The sequence below is a fragment of the Mustela lutreola genome, chromosome 16, assembly GCF_030435805.1.
Source record: "Mustela lutreola isolate mMusLut2 chromosome 16, mMusLut2.pri, whole genome shotgun sequence".
Lineage (NCBI taxonomy): Eukaryota > Metazoa > Chordata > Mammalia > Carnivora > Mustelidae > Mustela > Mustela lutreola.
In genome coordinates, this window is record NC_081305.1 from 55070386 (window position 1) to 55093467 (window position 23082).

The 23082-nt window shown below is 49.0% G+C and overlaps 2 protein-coding genes across 6 annotated transcripts in view; one reads left to right on the forward strand and one right to left on the reverse strand.

Moving 5' to 3' along the window:
* VRK3 (VRK serine/threonine kinase 3) overlaps positions 1-23082 on the forward strand; it is a 197096-nt gene that overhangs the window by 144107 nt on the left and 29907 nt on the right. The window contains exons 1-3 of one of the 5 annotated variants that reach the window (XM_059151069.1): positions 18888-19060; positions 20197-20259; positions 22565-22704. In XM_059151069.1, the coding sequence (XP_059007052.1) occupies positions 22566-22704 (139 nt within the window). In that variant the 5' untranslated portion in view covers positions 18888-19060; positions 20197-20259; position 22565. Of the gene's footprint in view, positions 1-18887; positions 19151-20196; positions 20260-22564; positions 22705-23082 lie in introns of those variants that run through there. The other 4 variants (XM_059151068.1, XM_059151067.1, XM_059151065.1 and 1 more) reach the window with 4 other exon arrangements.
* Positions 415-18821, reverse strand: ZNF473 (zinc finger protein 473). Its single transcript, XM_059151025.1, is given in 6 exon segments — positions 415-4496; positions 4498-6970; positions 8174-8263; positions 10042-10165; positions 15651-15736; positions 18393-18821. Coding segments are annotated over 4 exon segments (2709 nt in total). The 5' UTR covers positions 10139-10165; positions 15651-15736; positions 18393-18821; the 3' UTR covers positions 415-4447.

A 23082-nucleotide genomic window follows, 5' to 3' on the forward strand; every position in this document is an offset into this window, starting at 1 on the left:
CCCTGGTGTGTACCAGGGGTTCTGGGCACAGGAGACAGAGAGGAGAATGAGACAGAAGCCCCAGCCACTGTGGGGCACACAGCATAGGAAGACAGTTAGTGCCAATAAAAGGCCACTTGAACCACTTGCCTCAAATGGACCCCAACAAAGGGTTTGCTTGAGTCAGAACTCTTACATCCTGGCTCACACTTTCAGAGTCCAGCCCAAGTCCAGTGTCTTCTGAATATAACGCCCAGCTTCAGTGAGTGTAAAGACTGCACATCAACACTATGGGGGAGGGCTGTAGGATCACCCACTCCACAGATGCAGAAACTAAGGCCCAGAGGAGCCAAGTGACTCACTAGTGGTCCCACAGCTAGTAGGTAGAAAAGGAGACTAAAACTGAAACCCAGAAATGTCCATTTCGTCCTAGAGTTCACAACATGTAAATGTTATTTTATTTTATTTTATTTCATTTCATTTCATTTCATTTTTTGAGAGAGAGGGAGAACATGAGCAGGGGGAGGGGCTGAGGGAAGAAAGGGAGAAAGAGAATTCCAAGTAGGTTCCACACCCAGCACAGGGCCATACGCTGGGCTTGATCCCACAACCCTGAGATCCTAACCTAACCTGAAATCAAGAGTCAAATGCTTACCCAACTGAGCCACCCAACCTCCCCACAACATGCAGATTTTAGTCTCTGCTGTGTAGCAAGTCTCAGGACCAGGAGAATATTAATGGTTTCTTCTGACAAAATCATGGGAGAGTTCACTGGCACAATTGGCGGGGGGAGGCATCTCACAGAAACATGAAGGGCACCCGGCTCCCTGGGCAGGCCTGACCCATCTTGGGCCACATATGGGGGCCAGGCCCTGGCCCACACTCTTCACAAGGAGCCTGTCACAGAAGTGTCACATAACCCTGGGTTATGAGTGCCATGGGCCCCTAACAACAAACTTACACTTATTTTTGTGTCCTTAAGAGTGCAGGGGTCACGCCTAGGTGTTTGGCCTTGTCATTATTTTTATACTGAGTTTTTTGGGTCACCTTTGCTCTATGGGGCACACAGCCCATGCTGTTGTGCAACCATCCCCACTATCTAGATCTGAGACATTTACATCACCCCAAAAGGAGACCCCCTCCCTATTAAGCATTTATTCCCCATTCTCCACAACCCTGCCCCTGGCAGCCACTGATCTGGTTCTGTCTCTATGGATTTACCTATTCTGGAAGTTTCATATAAGTGGAATCACACAATAGGTGACTTTTTAATTTTGGTTGCTGCTGAACATCTGCTTTCCTTCTGGGAGTCTCTAATTTTGGTGCATCCCAGGCCAAGGGCATCTAGAGGACCAGCCCCCGGTACAAACTCTGGCAATGACTGGGTCTCTACTGAGCATCCCTGGTAGAGAACATTCCACACGCATTGTCATACCTCTCTGCTGGCGGAATTAATGTGACTTGTGTGGCTCCATGAGGAGAGGATTCTGGAAGCTGGCACTGGTCTCCCCTGGACTTCACCCCATGGGCCTTATCCCTTTTCTGATTTTGCTCTGCATGATTTTGCTGTAATGAGTCATGGCCGTGAGCATGGAGCGTGACATGGGGCTTGATCTCAGAACCCTTAGATCATGACTTGAGCCAAAATCAAGAGTCAGGCCCTTACCCACGCCACCCAGGCGCCCCTAAACCGGTTTATTTTTAAGGACGACTTTCTATATTGCCACGACTGGGAAACTAGTATCTCTTGTCAGTAAAGGAAAAAGGGGGAGAAAGGAACTAAAATGCTGAGGGGAAAAAATTAATTTGTAGCTGCAGTGGTTGCCTGAGCCTGAGGCCTATTTGTAACTTTGTAACTAGAGAGGAGTGAACGACTTGTAGTCCATGTTTCCTCCTCAGTCAGGATCACACTAGAAGGAAGTGTGGTCTGATAATGTATCTGAGGACCAGCGGAAATTATGTGGCTCCCTGGTGTCCATGCCCCACCCACACTCGAGGAAACAGACATAACCATCCCCTCTCAAGGGGCAGTTTTCACCCTTAGAAGCCTTTCTCCTCCAGTACATAAGCACTTGGCTGGCATGGGAGCCCTTGTGTGCCCAGCATCTGGTAAGGTACATGGCACCAGGCTGAAAGAAGAAACCAACACTTTTAGACAAAACTTTAATCTGAGAACCAACACACATACATGAAGGGCACTTCCACACTGGCCCACAGCAATACAGGTCAGTAGTTACAGAGTCTGTCCCCCAGCATGACTGCCAATTTTCCACAGGGCCTCTGGCCTCTCTCTCTAGTGTCTCTCTCTCTCATTGAACACACTCATCAGTTCAAGTTCCTGCCTCTGTGCTGCCCCTTTGGTAGAGAACAGGCCCACTGCAGAGACTACACAGTGATCGGAGGGTGGGGACCACATGCAGTGAGCTCGCTGTTCTGGCCATTTGAAAATCAGTATGTTCCCCACTGGGTGTGGGCCCAATGGTCAGCCAGTCCGTTCCCAGTTTCAACAATAACAATCAACCAGAACAATGCAAGGTGCAAGGTTTAAAAAGCTCAAGAGCACATACTCCTAAGCTTTTTAGCGCCAAAAACATGAAAGATACCCAAAGTGTCAGTTTCTTCATTAGATTCTGTTTGTGCTTCAGGAAACCTGTCACTGGTCACTCAGAGGGTGGGACACAAAAACCCAGAGCTAAGAAGGTGTCATCAAGAGGGAGCCGTGTGGTTTCACGTGTTTCAGCTGTAGAACAGGCCTGGCAAACAGCTGACCTGAAGTTCCAACAAGAAGGATGGTATCCTCTCTGGGCTCTCTAGCACTCCTCCATGGTCCCAGAACTTGCTGTGACATGAGGCAATGTGGCATTTTAAGATGTCACTTGTAAATGAATGGTACCTCTCTGTGGAAATGGGGCCATCCGCTTCTCTTTGATTCCAGAAGTTTCAAGGCCAGAGCAGGGCTTACCACATTGTTATTCCCTACCCTGGAGCCTGACAAAGCACCTGGCTTGAACAAATGGTACATGAGGAACATTCTAGCTGTCAATTTCCATATACCACAATTTCTACTATCAAGCACATCTTCTGTGAACCATGTGGCAATATACAATGCAGCTTTCCCAAATGAATCCTACTGCTCCAGTACCACTAACTCCCACAGCAAACTGGGTCTCATACTGTATAACCAACTTTAAATGGGGGAAGGGAATTATGGGAAGAGGTGACATGTATATGTGGGAGGGTGTCCTTCTGCGTGGGAGGTTTGGGAGGTTAGAAGAGTGGAAAGTTCTAGCTATTTGGTGTTAGTTTACATGCTCTTCTTAGCTTCTGCGGTTTAGTTAAGAAAGTATGACAGAGCAAAGGGAAGGAAAAGTCTAGACTTTTTTTAAATAAAAGAGCAAGATGCTGGGTTTTGGAAACTAAATTTAGCCAGGGCCATGTTGGAGAAAACTTTTAAAAATGAAAGCTATATGGGGCACCTGGATGGCTCAGCTAGTTGACCATCCAACTCAGTTTTGGCTCAGGGTTGTGGGATCAAGCCCTGCATCAGGCTCTGTAGTCAGTGTGGAGTCTGCTTCAGATTCTCTCTTCCTCGCCCTCCCACTCACTCTCTCTAAAATAAATAAAATCTTTAAAAAAAAAAAAAAACTATCTAAAAAAAAAAAGTGACACAAGGGCACCTAACTGGCTCAATAAGAAGAGAATATGGCTCTTTGTCTCAGGGTGGTGAGTTTGAGCCCCACATTGGGTATAGATACTACTTAAAAGTAAAGTCTTTTAAAAAAATGAGGCACAACTGGGTGGCTCAGTTATTTGGGCATCTACCTTTGGCTCAGGTCATGATCTCGGGGTCCTAGGATCGAATTTCAGGTTGGGCTCCCTGCTCATGCTCTCTCACAAGTAAATATCTTTTTAAAAACAATAAAAGCTACCACATAATATTAACTGCAGTAAATAGAGGATTGCTATATATATATATATATATATATATATATATATATATATATATTCGTTGTATCTCGTAAGTACTTGTAGCTCACATTTGGTGGCTACTCAGTTCAAAGTGCTTATTTACATCTATTTATTTATCCTCACAACAGCCCTCTGAGGTAGGTATTGTGCCCATTTTACAGATGAGGATGCTGAGGCCCTAGGAGGTCCCATGACTCTCCCAGGATCACTCAGGTAGCAGGTGTCAGAGCTGAGATTTCAATCAGCCAACTATCTCTACCTCTGAATTCCCATGTTCTCAACTACTGTGTTTTCATGAAACTTGTGTACAAATTTTCTAATCACTCTTTGTAGATAAAGAGATGTATTTATTTGGGGGCAGGGAGCTTACAATGTGATTTCAACTTTAGGACTCAGATGAACTGTGTTCAGATGTATGGGGCTTTGCTGCCACCCAGTAGTAGGAAGTATTGCTACTTGTTACTTTCTAAACTCCTTGTTACCTGTAAGTGTGAACTTGCTAATGTCTGCTGAGACCTGCAGCAAAGGGCTGACAAGGTTGACACTGCTAGTTTCTCTTGGGTGTGAACCCTCTGGTGCTGACTGAGATGGGCACTGAGGCCAAAGGCTTTCCCACATATCCTACAGGCATAAGGCTTCTCCCCAGTGTGAATTCTCTCGTGCTGCATCAGATTTGCTTTCTGGGCAAAGGCTTTCCCACATTCAGCACACACATAAGGCTTCTCCCCAGTGTGAATTCTCTGGTGAACAGAAAGGCATGAGCTCTGGCTGAAGGCTTTCCCGCATTCCTGACAAACATAAGGCTTTTCTCCAGTGTGAATTCTCTGGTGAACAGAAAGGCACGAGCGCTGCCTGAAGGCTTTCCCGCATTCCTGACAAACATAAGGCTTTTCTCCAGTGTGAACTCGCTGGTGAACAGAAAGGCACGAGCTCTGGCTAAAGGCTTTCCCGCATTCCTGACAAACATAAGGCTTTTCTCCGGTGTGAACTCTCTGATGTTGAGTGAGTTGAGCACCCAGGCTGAAGGTTTTCCCACAGTCTGGGCATTTGTGGGGTTTCTCACCTGTGTGATCTCTCTGATGCTTGGAAAGGCATGAGCTCTGATGGATTGATTTTCCACATTTGTTACACTCAAAGGACTTCTTTCTAGCATGACCTCTCTGATCCTCAGTAAGGTAGTTACTGTGGGCAAAGGCTTTGTCGCACTTGTTAAACTGGAAGAGTTTCTCTGCAGTGTGTTCTGAAAGATGTGCGCTCTCACTGAAGGTCTTTCCACATTCATTACATTTAAAGGGGTGCTCACTCTTATGGACAGACTGATGTTTGGTGAGGGAAGTGCTGTGGATGAAGGCCTTCCCACAGTTCCCACATTCATACCGCCTTGCCCCAGAGTGGATGCTCTGGTGGCGAATGAGCTGTGTACTTTGGCCAAAGGCTTTTCCACACTGGTTACATTCAAAGGGCTTCACCCTGGTGTGAACCCTCTTGTGTTGAGTCAGGTATTTGCTGCGGCTAAAGGTTTTCTCACATTTGTTACATTTAAAGTGCTTCTCGCCTATCTTTGGTTGCTCCCTCTGCTCTGAGTCCTGATTCAAGATCCTCCCGCTCTCCCCAAGTCCTTGTTTTTCTCTGGTGTGAACAGTCTGGTGGCAAGTTAGGGTGGAGCTGCAGATGAAGTGCTCACCACACTCCTGACATTCATAAGGGGTCTCCACACTGTGCATTTTCTGGTGTTGGACAAGGTGTTCATTGTGGCTGAAAGTTTCCTTGCATTTAGCACAGCTGTAGGGCTTTTCTGTGGCATGGATGGACTGGTGTCGAATCAGGTGGGAGGGCCGGCTGAAACTCTTGATGCATTTGTGACATTTGTAAGGCCGGTAACCAGTGTGAATCCTCTGATGTTCATTAAGATGAGTGTTCCGGTAGAAGGCTTTCCCACACTCATTGCATTTGTAAGGCTTCTCTCCACTGTGAACCCTCTGGTGGATCTTTAGGGTTGAGATATTCCTGAAGGGTTTCCCACACTGATCACACTTGTAAGGCTTTTCTCCAGTGTGAACAGACTGGTGTTTGGTGAGCAGCAAGCTCCGTCTGAAGACCTTCCCACACTCCTGACACTCAGAGGGAGTGTTTGCAGTATGGATTTTCTGGTGTCGGAGGAGATATTTACGGAAGTTGAAGGTTGCCTTGCATTTGGTACATTCATAGCATTTCTGGGTGTGGGTCTTCTGATGCTGTTTAAGGTGAAAGGTTCGGCTGAAACTCTTGCCACACTCACTGCATCCGTAGGACTGACTCCCTGTGTGGGTTTTCTGATGCTCAGCAGGCTGTAAGCTGAGATCCGATGGCTGGTCACCATCTTCATTCTTAGGTGGTTTTTCTCCAGTGTGATTTTTCTGATGCCACAGGTGGTGTATATTCTGACTGGAAGTCTTCCCGTACTTGGTAGACACGTGGGATTTGTAGCCTGTATGAGTCATCAGAGGCACAAAGAGGCAAGAACTCTGGCTGAAACCTTCCTCATACTCTTGATGCACAGTGGGTTTCTCTCTAGTATGAATAATCCAGTGCTGGATAAGGTGGTAACTCTGGCCAAAGCTCTTCCCACATTCACTACATTTATACAGTTTCTCCTCTTCCTGGACAGTCTCCTGTCGGCTCTGGTCTAAGTCACAGCCAAAGTCATTCCCATGTTCCAGAGATGTAGCTGGTGCCAGGCTCTTTTCAGGAAGATCGTGTATCACAGAATCCTCTCCTGTGGAAAGGAGGGACTCAGGACCGAAGTCTCCCTTGAGATCATGACTCCTGCCTTCTATGGGACTTTCCTTATTGGTAACAAAGTCAGACCTCAGAAAACTTTCTGGATCTCCTAGGAAACTATCTAACCAACTCTCGCCTACACAGGCTTTCCCCCAACTGGAGTTCCAGAGGCCATCCTTGGAAAACGTCTCCACAATCTCCTGGGAGAGTCCTTCTTCCAAGAAGTCTTGGCCCAGAAGACAGTTCTTGACCTCAGCCGGGTCTGAAAGAGAGGTAAAATGCAAATGTCTCCCATTCCCTGGGGTAAAAAATGTCAGGAGCTGCAGGGTGAAAACACAGACAAGAGGGAGAACGAGTGATGGCTCCCCGGTAAGCCTGTCCTCAAGGCAATGAAGGAGAAGGGGTCAAAGTGGTGACCCGGCTAGAACTGGCATCGCAGGAAATAAAGAGCCCACTTCCAGGACAGTTAAGCGGGGAACTGGGCAGCCACGGGGTCTCCCCTGGGAACAGGAGTCTCTCAGCAGATAGTCTCTGCCACCACCCCCATTGGCTATGGCCTGCTTCCTCGAGAAGGGGCAGGAGATACAGATGATAATAATGCAGTACAGTTATTACTGCTGGAGGACAGATGTGGTTGGCAAAGGCACGGCTACACATGCTTGGAAACAGCATATATTGTTAAGGTACTGGGATTCTGTGCCTGGGCCAGTCACCTATGTACAAACACTGGTGCACTCAAAAGGAGGCTACAGAGGGTCTGAGCTCACAAGCTCATGAGTAGTGAGCCAAGAACAGAGCTGCATCCTGACTGGGTGGTGGAGGCCGAGACTGAGCCATGCGGCCACTACCCTGTGGTCTCTGATTCAGGGGCCCTTCTTATATGAATGATGTGACCATGAGAAAAGCCTTCTGTGCCCCAGACAAGGCCCCTGCCTCTGCCTTTTCCCACTGGGGACATCTCAACAAGGCTAACAGCCTCAATGCCTAACCTGCTCCCCCCCAAAGGAGCTGTGGCCTAGGGGAGACCCGAACAAATGTTCTGGGCTGCATCTAGGCCTGGGCTTGCTTATTCCCAGATGCAGCCACCCACTGTGCCCTGTGGGGCAGACCTATACAAAGAGGGGTGAAACAGACTGGGGGTTCGCAGGGGTCAAGGGGCACATGGCAGAAAGGTGGACAGACTAACTCAGGGCCTGAAAGGACCAAAGAAGGAACAAAAGAAAGCCACCAGACCAGCCACATGCTGAACACTGATGGAGACGGAGACAAGACAGGTCTGCAGAGGGAGGGTCCCAACCCATCAGGACAAGCGGACAGAAGCCAGCACACAGCAGAGCGACACTCATCAACACAGGGTCAAGATGTCTGGGTAAATGTTCTGGGTCTGCTGGAAGTTCCAAAGATGGGTGGCACACAAAGGGCCAGGTCCCACAGGCCCACTGCCCTCCCATCCCTGCCCACTCACTGGGGCCTGCTGATTCTGGGCTTTCTCTCTCCAGCACCTTCTGCTCTTCGGCGCCATCTGGCTGGGAGGTCAGTTTGGGTTTGGAGGGATCTGCAGGCAGAGAAGAGCCCTGTCATCCACCAGGACATGGAGGGCCAGCCGGCTGCATAGTGGGAACCTTCTGGCTGTCCTGCCCAGCCAGTGCTTTATTCAGCACACTGCTCCTGAGGGCCAGATATAGCGCTGAGTGACTCCAGGGATACCTGCCCTGCTGGGTTCCCAGTCTGGTGGAGGAGGGACCCAGTCACAATCCAGGGCGATCAGAGCTGTGACAGCCGAGGCTGGGGATACAAAGGACCTGCCGCAGCTCTTGAGGAATGAGCGGTCTGCCAGGTAGAGAGAGGCTTGTACTTACACCGCCATCCGTGGCTCCCACATTCACCAGGGAGTGCACATCACCCGAGGCCTCCGTGGGCCGGGCCAGGATGAAGCATGCCGGGTTCCCACGGACCAGTCGGCCCCGTGCTCTGCCCTCTGCAGACTGTTCAAGGAAGGGAGCAGAGTCATAATACCAGGGGGGACCGTACTACAGTGGAGGAAAAGCCCCTCCTGGCTTGAAATGAAAGGGCCATGAGCCAAGCAATGCAGGTGCCTCTAGAAGCTGAAAAGGGGCAAAGAAACACCCTTCCCTGGAGTCTCCCAAAGGATCGAGCCCTGCCAACACCCTGGTCTTCACCCTGTCAGACCCATTTTGTACTTCCAACCTCCAGAACTGTAAGAACTGTCTCACTGTGGTGTCCGTGGCAGGAGCAACCAGAGGAAGCTAGTAAGCCACTCAGACATGCACACAAGCACGCGGGGAAGTCAAGGGAAACATGCCTTTACCGAGGGCCCTACTTTAAAAACAGAAGACGCGGAGGTCTGAGCCAAGCTGCTTGTGTCACATACACCGAGCGGAGCTGAGAGAAAATCTGCAAGGCTGGCCTGTGGCTGGTGTCTGGGAACCTGGACTGGAGGAGGGTGCCCGATCTCCCAAACCAAGATGAGCGTGCCTCCATGGTCATGCTGAACTCCTGCTTTCCTGCTGGGAATCTAGAATCCCGTCATGTTCCAGGCAGAGGGCGTGTCTGTGACCAGCCCCCAAATAAAGACTATGGGAGCGGGGTCTCCTTAACACGTGTTTCCTGGTAGACATTTCACAGGTGCTGTCACCTCGGTAAGCATCCTGTGGGAGTCACAGAAAGAGGGCTCTGGGAGCTGGCTCTGGTTTCCCCTGGGCCGCCTGTGCTGGGTCCTTTCTCTGTCCCATGTCGTGGCTAGGAGTATGACTACATGTTGAGTCCTCCCGCCCTTGGGGAGCACCCGTCCCAGCTGCGGGAGATAAAGCATCAGGGGAGCAGTTAGCAAGTGCAGGGGGGGTGGGCGAGCAGAGCAGAAGACAGAGAAGAACTTGCTCACAGGCCGTCCTGGGGGCAGCGAGGGGATGAGTCTAGCAGAGGGGAAGGCAGATGCGAGGACCCTGTGTGTCAGCTCAACAAGGACAAAGAGGAAAGTGCTGACGAGGCCAGAGGGGCAGATGGAGGCCAATCAGGGTCTCTCAACCTCCTGACATTTGGGGTTGGATAATCCTCGGCTGTCGGGACTGTCCTTGCATTCCAGGACGTGTGGCAGTGAGCCTGGGCCCACCCCCCATTCCCAAGGGCCGACAATCAGCAAGGGCATTGCCAATGTCCCCAGAGTGGGGGTTGTGGCCAGAACCACCCAGCTGAGCAATGTTGGGCCACGTCATGCTTGTTCTTTGGTGCTCAGGAGCTGGGAGTTTATCCTGGGAGACAGGAGCCACTGGGTAGGGCAGTGACTGGGCCCCCAGAGCTGGAGGGGACACTCACTTAGAAGGAAAATGTTCTGGTAGTTGTCCAGCGCTGTGTCCCAGAACAGGTCCCCCTGGTCCAGCCCTAGGTGCTCCCAGTCCAAGGTGAAGTCCATGGCTGCATCCCCAAGAGGTGCAAATTCCTGAAATGTGACACGCCATCAGTGACACTGGGACTGGAGTCAGGGAGGGACCCAGTGGCTTACTCCATGCACCCCGCTGTCAACATACCAGGCCTTTAACAAAAATCATCTTCTGAAAAGCCTGAGACTTAAGGGACTGGGGCATCCCCATATTTTATAGGTGAGATATGGGGTCTTAGAGAGGGGACGTGAGATCCCCTCAAGGTCACACAGGCAGGACTTAAATCCACTTAAAGCTGCCTGTTGCTTAAATCTATTTTTGCTTTTGAGTGTTCATTCTGGGGCTCTTGCTTTGAGTGTTCATTCAAGATTTTAAGTTCTTATGGAAATTTTCAAACAAATACAGAAGTAGAGATTTGCAGGTGATAGACCTCCATGTACCTATAACCCAGCTTCAACCCCTGATAAGATTGGTCTATTTTGTTCATTAAAGGTTTTGGGGGGAGGGGGAGCAAAATATTTGAAAATGAATCCCAGGCAGGATCTGATTTCCCCTGTGAATACTTAAATATTTACAAAAGAACTCCTTAATCACTGACTACCTAGACCATATTCAAAGTCTGAATGCAGATTTGTCTAACATCTCAGTGGTGGTTTTTTTCCTTTTTTAATTGGTAAAAAAACAACAACAACAACAAACAAAACAAAAACAAAAACAAAAACAAAAACCCACAACAGCAAAGTGCCACTTCGTCCAGTGGCATTAAACGCTCACATTATGAGGCCATCACCAGAACTTACTTAGTCTTGCAGAACTGGAAACTGTTCCCTTTATTTTTTTTAAGATTTTATTCATTTAATCATTTGTCAGAGAGCACAAGCAGGCAGAATGGCAGGTAGAGGCAGAGAGAGAAATGGGCTCCCCACTGGGTAAGGAGCCCGATGCGGGACAGGATTCCAGGACCCAGGGATCACGACCTGAGCCGAAGGCAGCGGCTTAACCGACTGAGCCACCCAGGCATCCCAACTCTGTCCCCTTGCTCAGTCCCATGACCCTGAGATCATGAGCTGAGCCAAAACCAAGAGTCGGAAGCTTAACCGACTACACCACCCAGGTGCCCCTAAAGGGATGTTTGACCTGAGAATGGAACCTGAGTCTCTAGCTGGGCTTGGCACTTGGCCCCACTACCTTCCCCTGTGGATGACCACTGGCAAGTAAGTCACATGCCCCTTCTGAACCCTGATTCCTACCTCATTAGTAAAATGGGACTAATGAGCCCCATGGCACAGGGCTACCCCAAGAAGCGACCGAGTCCTCCTACCACGTAGGAAGGACCCAAGCAAAGGAACCAAAGGACAGTTCCACCCTCTCCATCCCCATCACATGTCTCATCCAGGAGTCCTCATTCACCACCTCCTTGAAGGCTGGATTATCCCATTTACAAAAGACTGAGACCCAGAGAATCAGATTCACCTGCCCAAAGTCACACAATCTCTAAGTGGGGGCAAAGGAGCAAGAGCCCCATCGGCATGACCCTAGGATGCCAACCAGTTAGAGGCATGACTCTGTAGTCTGTCAGACCCCCAGATACAATTCTGGTTCTGCTATTTATGAACCGTGGGATCTTGTTATTCCATATCTCTAAGGCCTGGTTTCCTCATCTCTAAAATACAGCTACTGTGGGGATGCAGCGAGCCAAGGCCTGTCTGCACAGCAGCACCCATCGGCCAGGGACCACTGCGCACCTGCTCCAAGCCTGCCTCACACCAGGCACCCAGCAGAGAAGTCTAGTCCTTATGGGATTTAATCTGGGTGAGTCCTACTGATATTTGTGGAAAATGCTTTGTAAAACTCTTAAGAATTAACAGTCAACACACACACATGAGTATGTTAAAAAAAAAATGCTCATCTTCAGAGGATGATAGTAAGGAACTGATCTTATATTGAAAATTGGTAAATAGGAGGAAAGAATCAAGCATTTATCCCACCTCTTCTATACGAACTGTACCAGTGGGTTACCAAATAGAAGATGAAAGGGGGTATCTTTTTTTTTAAGAGAGAGAGAGTGTGTGTGTATGCAGTGGGGGAGGGGCTGAAGGAGAGGGAGAGAGAGAATCTCAAGCAGACTCCACGCTCAGGGCAGAGTCCAATGCAGGGCTTGATCTCACAACCCTGAGATCATGACCTGAGCTGAAACCAAGAGTCAGACGCCTAACCAACTCAGCCACCCTGGCGCCCCCAGGGAGCTATCTTTTTGTAAGTGTATTCCAACTAATGAAAAGGAACGAGGGAATTAGAGCACCACCATCTCACCACAAGCCATGAGGAATGCAGAGATGAGAGCATAAGGGTGTCTGCCAGGATCAGAGAGAGAAAGAACCAGACATTGTGGGCCTCCCCAAGTTCTGCCAAAAGGATTAGCTGAGACTGATCAAGCCTCTGAATCCACCCACCAACTGAGAGCGTGCTGAATGGCAGCAAAAGTATGTAACCAGCAAAAAAAAAAAAAAAAAAAACAGACTGGGAGAAATTCTACAGACCAAACAGCCCTGGTTCTTCAATGGACAAACTACTAAGAACAGAACAGGACAGAGGAGGAACCTGTATGTTAAGAAACCCCCCCCCCAAAAAAAAAGCATTAAAAAAAAAGATGGGGCAAAAGGGACATGCATCTGGGTGATAAAACTGTTGTTCAAAAAACCAGAAGGAAGGAGCACCTCGGTGGCTCTGTAGGTTGGGTGTCTGGTCTTGATTTGAACTCAGGTCATGATCTCAGGGTGGTGGGAAGGAGTCCAGCATTGGGCTTCGTGCTGGGCATGGGGTCTGCTTGAGATTCTCTTTCTCCCTCTGCCTCTCCCCACCTCCCCCCAACACCAACTTCTCTAAAGGAAATGATGACTACAAAAGTCCGGTTATTTATGGGAACACAAGAGGGCTGGGATATAGCCCACTGAGGGCCTCCAGGATGGCCAAGATCTCACTCTTAACCCGGTTCATGTTTGCCTTCACTAAGTCATTCATTTGACGTGCATTTCTGCATTTGTGCTTTATTTTACAACACAGATTTCGGGACACATTGGTGGCTCAGTCGGTTGAGCATCTAACTCTTGATCTCAATTCAGGTCTTGATTTCAGGGTCATGAGTCCAGGCCCCATGTTGGGCTCCATGCTGGGTGTAAAGCCTACTTAAAAAAATAAAAATAAAAATAAAATAAAATAAATTTAAAAATTAAATTAAATTTTAAAAATACAACAGAAAGATTTCTCAAAAATTAAGCATATTAATGAAGCATATTCTCAACAAGTTCCCCCTCCTGGAAAATGTTTAAAGGTGGGAGGGCAGAGGCAGGGAGACAAGCAAAAGGACAAATTTCATGATCCAGATGAGAAATGAAACAGGAATGGGGGAGGGTGAGATGTAGCATTTTGATGACGGTGCTGACACTTCCCAAGAGCCAATATAGCAAGTGAAAGAGAGGAACCCAGACATCACTAAGATTTTAGCCTGAGCAGCTGGAAGGACAGAGTTGTAGCTTCTGGATATGTGAGAGAAGCAGGTTTCAGGGCAGAGTCTGAGTTTGGTTTGGTACAAGTTAAGTTTGAGATACCCTTTTAGACCTTAGACATAATGATCCCCTAAAGACATCCATGTTCTAATCCCCAGAACTCACGGCTATTACTTTGTACGGCAAAAAGGACACACCTGTAAAGGGTCCTAAGAAGGGGAGGATCTCCCAGATGATCAATGTGGGCCCTAAGTGTCAGGACCAATATCCTTATGGGGGCAGAAGGAGTCAAAGGAGGGAGAAGGCAAGGTGATGACGGATGCAGAGGTCAGAGGGATGGGACCTTGAGTCAAGGGAACACAGGCCCCTCTAGAAGCTTGCAAGAGGCATGGAAGGGATTCTCCCCCACAGCCTCCAAAACAAAGGAGCCCTGCTGACACCGTGACTTAGACTTCTAGCCTCCAGAACTAAGACAATAAATTTCTGTTGTTCAAGGCAGTTTGTTACAGCAGCCCTCGCAAACAGACCCGCTCTCACCACACACCCCCCCATAACATGTGAGCTACAGGACGGCAGGGACCACATCAGCCAGTTCCCTAGTGTGTAGATACAGTGCCTGGAACAAAGCCCACTCATAGGAGGCACGTGGAGGCATGCAGTCCAGGCAGCTGTTTTGGGACAAGGCCGGGGATGACAGAAAGTGAGGTTCAGAGATGGCAACAATAAACTGGGTCCTGATCACACTGGGTGAGCTGGCGGATCAAGCCAGCACCCGCGCTGGCCTTTCCAGTTATGTGCGCTAGAATCTGCTGGCTGTTTAAACTGGGTTGAGTCAAGTGTTCTTTTATTTGTAGATGAAACTGTTGGTATCTCTACCCTGTTGGAAGGGGTTAACCAAAGAGATTTTCTCAGCGGGCGCCCGATTATAGAGTCCCAAGGAGTTCCTTTCCTGGACTCCTCGACCTTGAGGGACAGCAGCACCCCTGAAATGGTGATGGAGGATGTGGGAAGACCCTGGCCTTGATCAATGGGGCACTAGGGAGCCACGAAGAGTTTTATACTGGATGGTGACAAGGTGAGAGCATGCATTCATTCCTTCAACAGTCATTTCTCTTGTGTGCCAGAACCCTCTGAGAAGGCTGGAGGCATAGAGGGCAGCTGTTTTGGGACAAGGCCGGAGATGACAGATAGTGTCCCCTGACCTGGAGGGGACACTCAGGGATGCTGATAGTGAGCATAAGGAGATGACAGGGCTGTGACAGAGGGCAGTGTCCAGGGCTGTGTCCGGGAAAGGGTGTGAGAACATTGCCTTGGAGTCAGGGAAAGCTTCCTGATCAGGTGAGATATTCAAGTTGGGCCGTTAAGGATAAGCAGGTATTTACCAGGGAGAGGAAGGTTTTCATTCATCATTCAAGCAACACCTCAAGAACTCCCATGTACCAGGCCTGTGCTGGTCCCTGGGGGCCCAGAGGTGAGTCCCAATAAGTACCCGTCCCCAAGGAGCACTGTGTGTGGTGGGGCTGCCGGACAGGGGCAGGGACAACCACATCCAGGTGGGCCTGTGCTGCGGGGAGACAGCAGGGGGTGCTAAGGGAGAGCAGAGCAGAGCTGGGGAGAGCTGACGCCCAGAGAAGGTGCAGGGATTGAGCTGTGTCTTGAAGACTGTGGAAGACACCCTGACGGCGGGCAGGGTATTCTGACAGAGGGTGGAGCCAGAGCAGAGGCTGGGAATCTGGAAAGTACAGTGGAACATTTTACCACCAGGCCAAGAAGGGAGTTTAGAAGGGAGTTTTGGTTATACAGGGAAGCAGAGAAGATGCTGTAAGAGGGTGGGACTCAGATCACACAGGATCGTGCTGAGAAATGTGGATTTCATCTTATAAGCAGCAAGGATTCCTGGAAGGAATCCACAGGGGAGTGACAGTATAACAAGAGAATCACTTGGGGGCCACCAGAGGAAAATGAGCCCAGAATAAAGGCAGGTCAGCTGTGCACGCTCTGGGGATGACCAATTAGGATGGAGGGGCCCTCAACTCACCACAGTCACAGCCAACTAGGGCCCAGCAGCTTGGAGGTCTCGTTCAAGCTCCCTCTCCTTTTCCTCCACGTTCCCCACTGGCAGGGCTGCAGGGGGGATAAGAGAACTGGGGCAAAGTCTCCCTTCCTCTGAGGGCTGACTCCCTGGCCATGCTGGATGAGCCCCAAAATGTCCAGAAGTAGGAGGACCAGGCAGAATGTGAGTCTCCGTGCAGGAATCACAACAACAATTTTGTACTTATTGAAACTCCCCCAGCCCCCCATTTCCATTGTGCTTCAGAGCCTACAAAGCGACTTCATGACCATCCTTGGCACTTGTAAGAGTCCAGGTGCATGTTTGGGAGAGATGCCGACTATGGTGGTGGGACCTTCAATTAAGGTGATGGGACTTCCTGTCTCGCTCACTACAGCACAGTAAATACTTCTTACATGTTTTTTGACAGAATGCAAAGTCTAATTGAACCCCTGGGATGACACTTCTGGGATTTCGAATGACCATCTCTAGGATATAAGTCCAGATGAGTTGGCCTCCAAAACTTGCTATTCTACAATAGCAAGATTTCTCCAACTTTTTTTTTTTTTTTAACCATGACCCACAGGAACAAAGACAATATATACCATTACTACTCATTCACATGCATAACTGAACAAAAGCTTCATAAAATAATACTGAATCCTATAAAGCAAAATGTACCAGGATCTTTTCTATTTTACTTCATTTAAAAAAATATATATATATATATACATATATATATATATATATATATATATATATTATGGACACTGCCCATTGAGCTATTTTCTTAACCCATAATATACAAAATACTGTATCATAGGGCTTTTTACACATCGGTAGCCACTGTGACCTTCCTAGTTGGCACGTATCTGTGGAGTGATGAAAAAACCCCCAGTCACAAAGCAGCAGGACTTAATGATGGGCCCACAAGTCTTAAGCCTCTGGGCCCAGATGTGCTTCAAAGTTCAGAAATGTTCAGGTTTTTTTTAGAAGGTGATATACCATATATACAATATATTTCATTAAATTTCACAGTGCAGTGTGGGATAGGCAGCATTTGGTAATTAAACACATCGATAGTTCATGTGAAGGGTATAAATATTCACTCTAGGTAGGATAAAGGTTGTAACTCTTAGCAGTTCCAATCAGCAGATACCAAATTTATGGAAAAAATATCTCCAAGACTTTCCAGATTTTGATTGCAGATAAGGCAAAGTAGCAGACTTGTAAGTGCTAACATTTACTCATCAGTGGTTTTCCTCACATGACGGAGGTTAAGTCTCAACTTGTAAGTATAATTTGGTCCACAGATGTGGTTTTTTTGCCCACAGTGCTGGCAGATAGATTTTGAAAGAAAATTAAGTAGTCTCAAACTTGAAAACTGGGAAATTTCGCTTAAAAATTTTATTTCCAGGGGCGCCTGGGTGGCTCAGTGGGTTAAGGCCTCTGCCTTCGGCTCAGGTCATGATCCCAGGGTCCTGGGATTGAGCCCCGGAATCGGGCTCTCTGCTCAGCAGGGAGCCTGCCTCCACCTCTCTCTCTGCCTGCCTCTGCCTACTTGTGATCTCTGTCAAACAAATAACTAAAATCTTTTTTTAAAAATTCTATTTCCAGTTTCCAAAAATTTCTAGGATTTGGCCCACTGAGCTGTTTATTGGTACCTATTTAAAGCTATCTCCCTTAGATGGGGCACACGCTCCGTGATGCCCCTACAGTCCTCCTCCAGTTGGATTCTCTCCTTTAACTTCTCTGTCTGATTCTCAGAGACATCTGAGTTTGAGACCTGTCTACAGTTTTCACATCACATTCTGTCCATATCTCATACACTCTAAGCTCTGGGACAGAAGAAACTGGAGCCTGACTGTGAAGCTCAAGGTCACCCAGCCTGTCAGAATAACTTGAGCCAAACAACTACAGGACTGAAAAATCTTGGGCCCTGGAGTTGGGAAATCTTGCTTCTTCTTAATGTGGGGCCATGGCTAGATCTAGATCATTCATGCTCTCTACGTCTGGTTACCACGTGCACAAAATGGAACAAATTATAAGATCCACAGTGCCCTATCTGTAATTCTAAAAACCGAAAAGAGTTCTGAAAAACAGAACTTTATTCATAAACTGACAGCAAAACAGAACCCTTCACACTATTGTGAAGATACACGCCTTTCCCAGCAGAAATAATCAATTTCCAAGAATTGTCCCAGATCCCTCTGGGGTATGCCTATGAAATATGCACCCTACTAACTTTCTAAGCTCTGAAAAATTGTGATTCCCGAGACGCTTCCAAGGGAGCCGATAAAAGCGAGGAGCTGCCCTTGGCACAGTTGCAGAGATCCCAGCAGGAAATCCGAGAACAGCGCGGCGCCTGGCACGCAGGAGGCGCGCTCAAATGTGAAGCGGAGCGACCTCCTGAAGAACTCTCATTCATTCGTCCCTCGAGATCTGCCCCGCTTCAACTTTGGGCAACTCAACGCCTCCTTCGGTCTCAGACTCCTCAATCAAAAATAAAATAAAAATTTAACCGCTCCTCTCAAGGGCTCCATCAGCGAGAGCCCGACCCAGAACAGGTTCTGAACCGACAGCCTTCAAGACCCTATCTAGACACCTTACCGTCCAAGACCGCGCACCCTTTGCCGAAATCGCCCCGTGAAGGTTCCGTAACCCTTCAGGAAGGACTGAACACCCAAGCGTCCGGAGTACTCAGCAACACCAGCCAAGGCGTCTCCTCACCTGAAAGACTGCTCCGCCGGATTAACAGATGCGACTCCCGCCGGGAGGGAAAAGCCGACCCAACTCCTCTCTCTCGCGCCTCATAACCACTTCCGCCGCCGCGTGAATTTCCTCAAACTACTCCACCGAGACTCCGCACCGGCTCGAAGACTCCGTTTCCCAGAACACTGTGCGAGCTCCTTTCCCTAGTCTTCCTATCTCCACCCGCTTCTTGGACTTAGAGGTTCCGCTGAGCACTCTGGGAATAGAATAGAAACAAAATCGGGGATAGGTGGCCTGTGGGTATTGTAGTTCAGTTTTTACACTGTTGAAGGCGACCGAGGATTGCCATGGGAACGCGTTGAGAGGGCAGTTCCTGAAAAGACGCTTGGACGTAAGGGGCGGAGTTAAGGCGGGAAAATGATAGCCCTTTCTCTGATAGGCGGAGAGATGCCTCATGCTTCATCCCTCCTTATGATTGGCTCCAGGTTAGCACATGCGCAATAGAACCAGGAAACTTCCAAAAGAGGGTGGAATGGGGGTGAACGATGAGGAAATAATCTCTCCCCGGCACAGCCCGGGGGCCATCTGGTTGTCAGCAGCGCCTGCGCGGGAGCTGTCCTCCCTCCCGGTGGAGGATGCGCGCGCAGCGCTTTCGGCCATCCGGAAGTTTGCGTAGGACAGCTAAGGTGAGTCCTACTCTTTGGGAAGGGTAGGAGAATTTGGCCGCAGCCGTCTGGCTCCCTATCCCGGTCACGGAGTCCAGAGGTGAGGGGAAGGTGAGGCGGAGCAGGGGGAGGTCTCCCGATCCACTGACCGCAGTCCAGTAGTGGTGCCTATGCCGTCTGCACGATCCTTTGTGGAAGACCAGTCCCCGGGGGCAGGGGTCTGGATGAAAGAAACTTCTGGCGGCCGGGATAACTGCCCTGCCCTTGCGACCCCTGCAAGCCACTTGTTGACTCTTGGTGGTCGTGACTACGACCGAGGTGGGCGGAGCTAGTGAGGAGTTTGACAGGTGCCCCTCCTTGGCACTACGTCATCCCTGGTTTCTTTTGAGGGCGGGGCCTAGGCGAATCCGGGTTATCTCGACACCTGTCCCTCCTGCTGGGAGATGGAATCCAGCCTTTAGCTCTTCTGCTGTGCTGTGGCTGAGAACATGCCAGGACGGAAACATTTTTTTTTTTTTAAGATTTTATTTATTTGACACAGAGATGATCACAAGTAGGCAGAGAGGCGGGCAGAGAGAGGGGGAAGCAGGCTCCCTGCTGAGCAGAGTCCGATGCAGGGCTTGATCCCAGAACCCTGAGATCATGACCTGAGCCGAAAGCAGAGGCTTAACCCACTGAGCTACCCAGGTGCCCCGATGGACGTAATTCTTAACACAGAGATGTTCAGTAAATATTGTTGAATAAATAAAATAAATGGGTGAATGAATGATAAAGACCCCTGAGTGTTGGAGCCTTGGGTTTAAGTCCTAGCCATGTGATCTTCAACTGGTGACTTCACTTGGAAACTCCCTTCTTCCATCCGTATTTCTTGAGCGTTTTCTATAGCACTAAATTCATCTGACCTATTAAACTGTTGCTCATTTGTTTATTAATGTCCCCTTCTGACACTAGAATGTGAGCTTTCTCCAGTCAGGAGCCTGTTTGTTGCCTTTGCTGCTGTATCCCAGTGGTCAGCACATATCAGGCGTTCAAGTGAATGATTACTGAATGAATGAATGAACTTAGCACACGCTGGCTATGTTGCCAATGATCAATAAACACTAACCTTATATGTGAAGTGGGCCTGAGTCAACCTCTCCACTTTCATTCACTTACAGGATAGTGTTAAGATGGAGTTGCCAGCCCAGTGAATCGGAGGGCCAGACTGTGACCCCTTAAAGGTACCATCCCCTCAGGGACATGCCCCTTAAGGCCTTTTCCCCATCAACACCTGCTACTATTCCATCTCCTCCATGTTGCTACTTTCAGACTTCACTCCTAGGAGGAAGGTTATCATGGGCATGGCAGGGTCATTGAGTTAGACTTTTGCCCCGCCCTAGAGGCCATCTTTAACCAAGGCACTTGGCACTGGGGAAAATTCCACATAAAGCAAAGCCACTTAAAAATGCCATGGATTTTCATTTTTTTAAATTTTTATTTATTTTTTAGAGAGAGCATGAGCAGGGGTGGGGGCAGAGGGGGCAGGAGAAGCAGACTCCCCGCTGAGCAGGGAGCCTGTTCCAGGATTCAGTCCCAGGACCCCTCGATCATGACCTGAGCCGAAGGCAGCTGCTTCACTGACTGAGCCACCCAGGCATGCCCGGATTTTCATATTTCTCGTTTCATAAGTAACCTAGTAAAGTTCTAGTATGCTAGTCTGTTGAGGCTAGACTACGCTGCAGTAGCAGCAGCCCCCAAATCTCAGTGGCTTAACCCAAATACAATTTTCTCACTAAAAACAAAGTCTGGAACAGCTCTTTAGGGTAGCCACCCTCTAGGCAATCTTGATCTTGTGGCTCTGATGTCAACACCAAGGCTTCAGGTTTGTTGTGGCCTAAAGGGAGAAAGGGGAAGTGGAGGTGACTTCTCCAGCTTAACAAAAATACTCACCAGTATTTGTACCTTCGAGAAGGTAGAGATGTCCTTTTAAATGTCATGATGAGGACAACAAATTATCAAGTGACACAACCAGTCAGAATTACAGGTTTCGTGGAGGCTAAAGGATACTTGGCGACAGTCTTTGGTGTCTGGTGTCGTACACCACTTGTTTGTGTGAAATGAAGGAAGGGCAACTCTTTCCTACAGGAAAAAAATGGTTTCTGCTTTTCTGCAGACCAACAGGAGGAGGAACCCTTGTCCCCTCTCGCTGAGATTTCTTTCGTTCACTGTCTGGATGGCATAGGGTTTTCAAGGGCAAGCACTAGAATTCCATAAGTCAGCACCAAGAGGAAATGGGGAGGCCTGCGAGGCTCAGGACTTATGGACAGAGAAAGGGAGAAATGGAAACATTAACAACTGAAATATAAGTTGGACACAGGGCGTGATACAGTAATAACATCCACTACCATAAAAGGCTTTCTGTAGGCCAGGTCCTGTTCTCAGCAGGGGTGTGGGACTCAATCTTAGGACCTGAGATCATGACCTGAGTGGAAACCAAGAGTCAGACGTGTGACAGACCCAGGCCCCCTAGGCACCCCATTCTCACACCTTGATATCAGACTTCTAGCCTCAAAAATTCTGAGAAAATTAATTCCTGTCCTTGAAACCACCCAGGGAGTGGTGTTTAGGGAGGGTAGCCCAAGCAAATGAATACTCCTGCCCTGTCCTCCTTTGTAGTGGGTTCTATGTGTGATTTTGGTCTTGATTTTGAAAAGTTTTAGGGAATATTCCAGAGACAGGCAAGGCCTGGAGGACAGTGCTATGAAATCCAGTGTCTCACTAAGTACATCAGGATGAGACCCACTACGTAGCTCTAACCAACTCTAAAGCCCTGGTGGCTTCATGTGACATAAGTTTATTTGCTGATCCTGAGATTCCAATGTGGACCAGGCCACCCTCCTCCATTTTGCAGCTATGCCCCCGCCCCCCGGAGCATGCCACCCCCAGAAGTCTCCAAGCTGCGGGCTGGTGGATGGAGAAGGAACTCCAGCTTTTCACAGCCTCAGCTGGGAAGTGACTTCCACTCACATGCCATTGGCCAGAACTAGTCACGTGGCCCCAATCTGCTTGGGATGGGGGTTTTGTGTCCGAGAAGTGTAGGGGAAAATGTGGGTGATTGGCCAGCTTTCACCTTCTCTCCCGTCCCTGTCGTGGGTTCCAAGAAATGAACATCACAGATGATGGCAGAAAACCCTCCGTGCTCCCACGCCTGGAGCAGAACTCCTACATGATGTCCGTTAACTCAGAGGCACGACCGTGTTGCATTTTTCTGCTTTTCACCACCACCACCACCACCACCCACACACCCATCACCCCCCCCCCCCCCGCCCAGGCCACAAGGGAGAGAGGAGTGGCTGGAGGCTGAATCCAGGGGCCAGGAATTCATTTCCAAAGTGGCCACTTCCTAAGACAGTCTGCTCCAACAGGATAACTTTCCTCCCTTTTCCAGTCTGGTAACCACAGGGAGCGCAGGGGACGACTCACTGGTGGTGCGTTTGGTTTTTGCCTTCAGCTTCCTGTTCCCTCCCTCCACTTCTTGTTTTCTAGCATGTTCACCTTCTGTCCAGACTGTGGCAAAAGTATTGAAGCCTCATTCAAGTTCTGCCCCTACTGCGGAAAACCTTTGTCCTTAGCAGAGCATGAAGGGTCCCAGACCTTTGTCAGACCGCGTACGTCATCCTTCCGAGGTAAGAACCAGGCCTTCAAGGGATGATGCGTGTGTGCGTGCATTTAGGGAGGGAGGACAGTCACCTTTGCAGCCTGTCTGATGCTGCATTGATCCCAGAGCTGCCTGGGGACTCAGGCTCAGTCTACACTCAGTTTCTTGGCATCTGATCAGCCCCGTTAAAGTTGACAACTCACACATTTCTGTCTCCAGTCTGAACTCCTCCCCTGAAATCCAAATTCATATGTGTATGTATTCACCCGCTGCACCTGTTGTGTGTCCCATATGCATCTCCACACATGCCCAGGGCTGAGCTCCTGATGTGACTCTCACCCACCCATCTATCCCTTCCGTAGACTTTGCATCACAGTATACGTGGCAACCGTGTAATCCGGTTTCC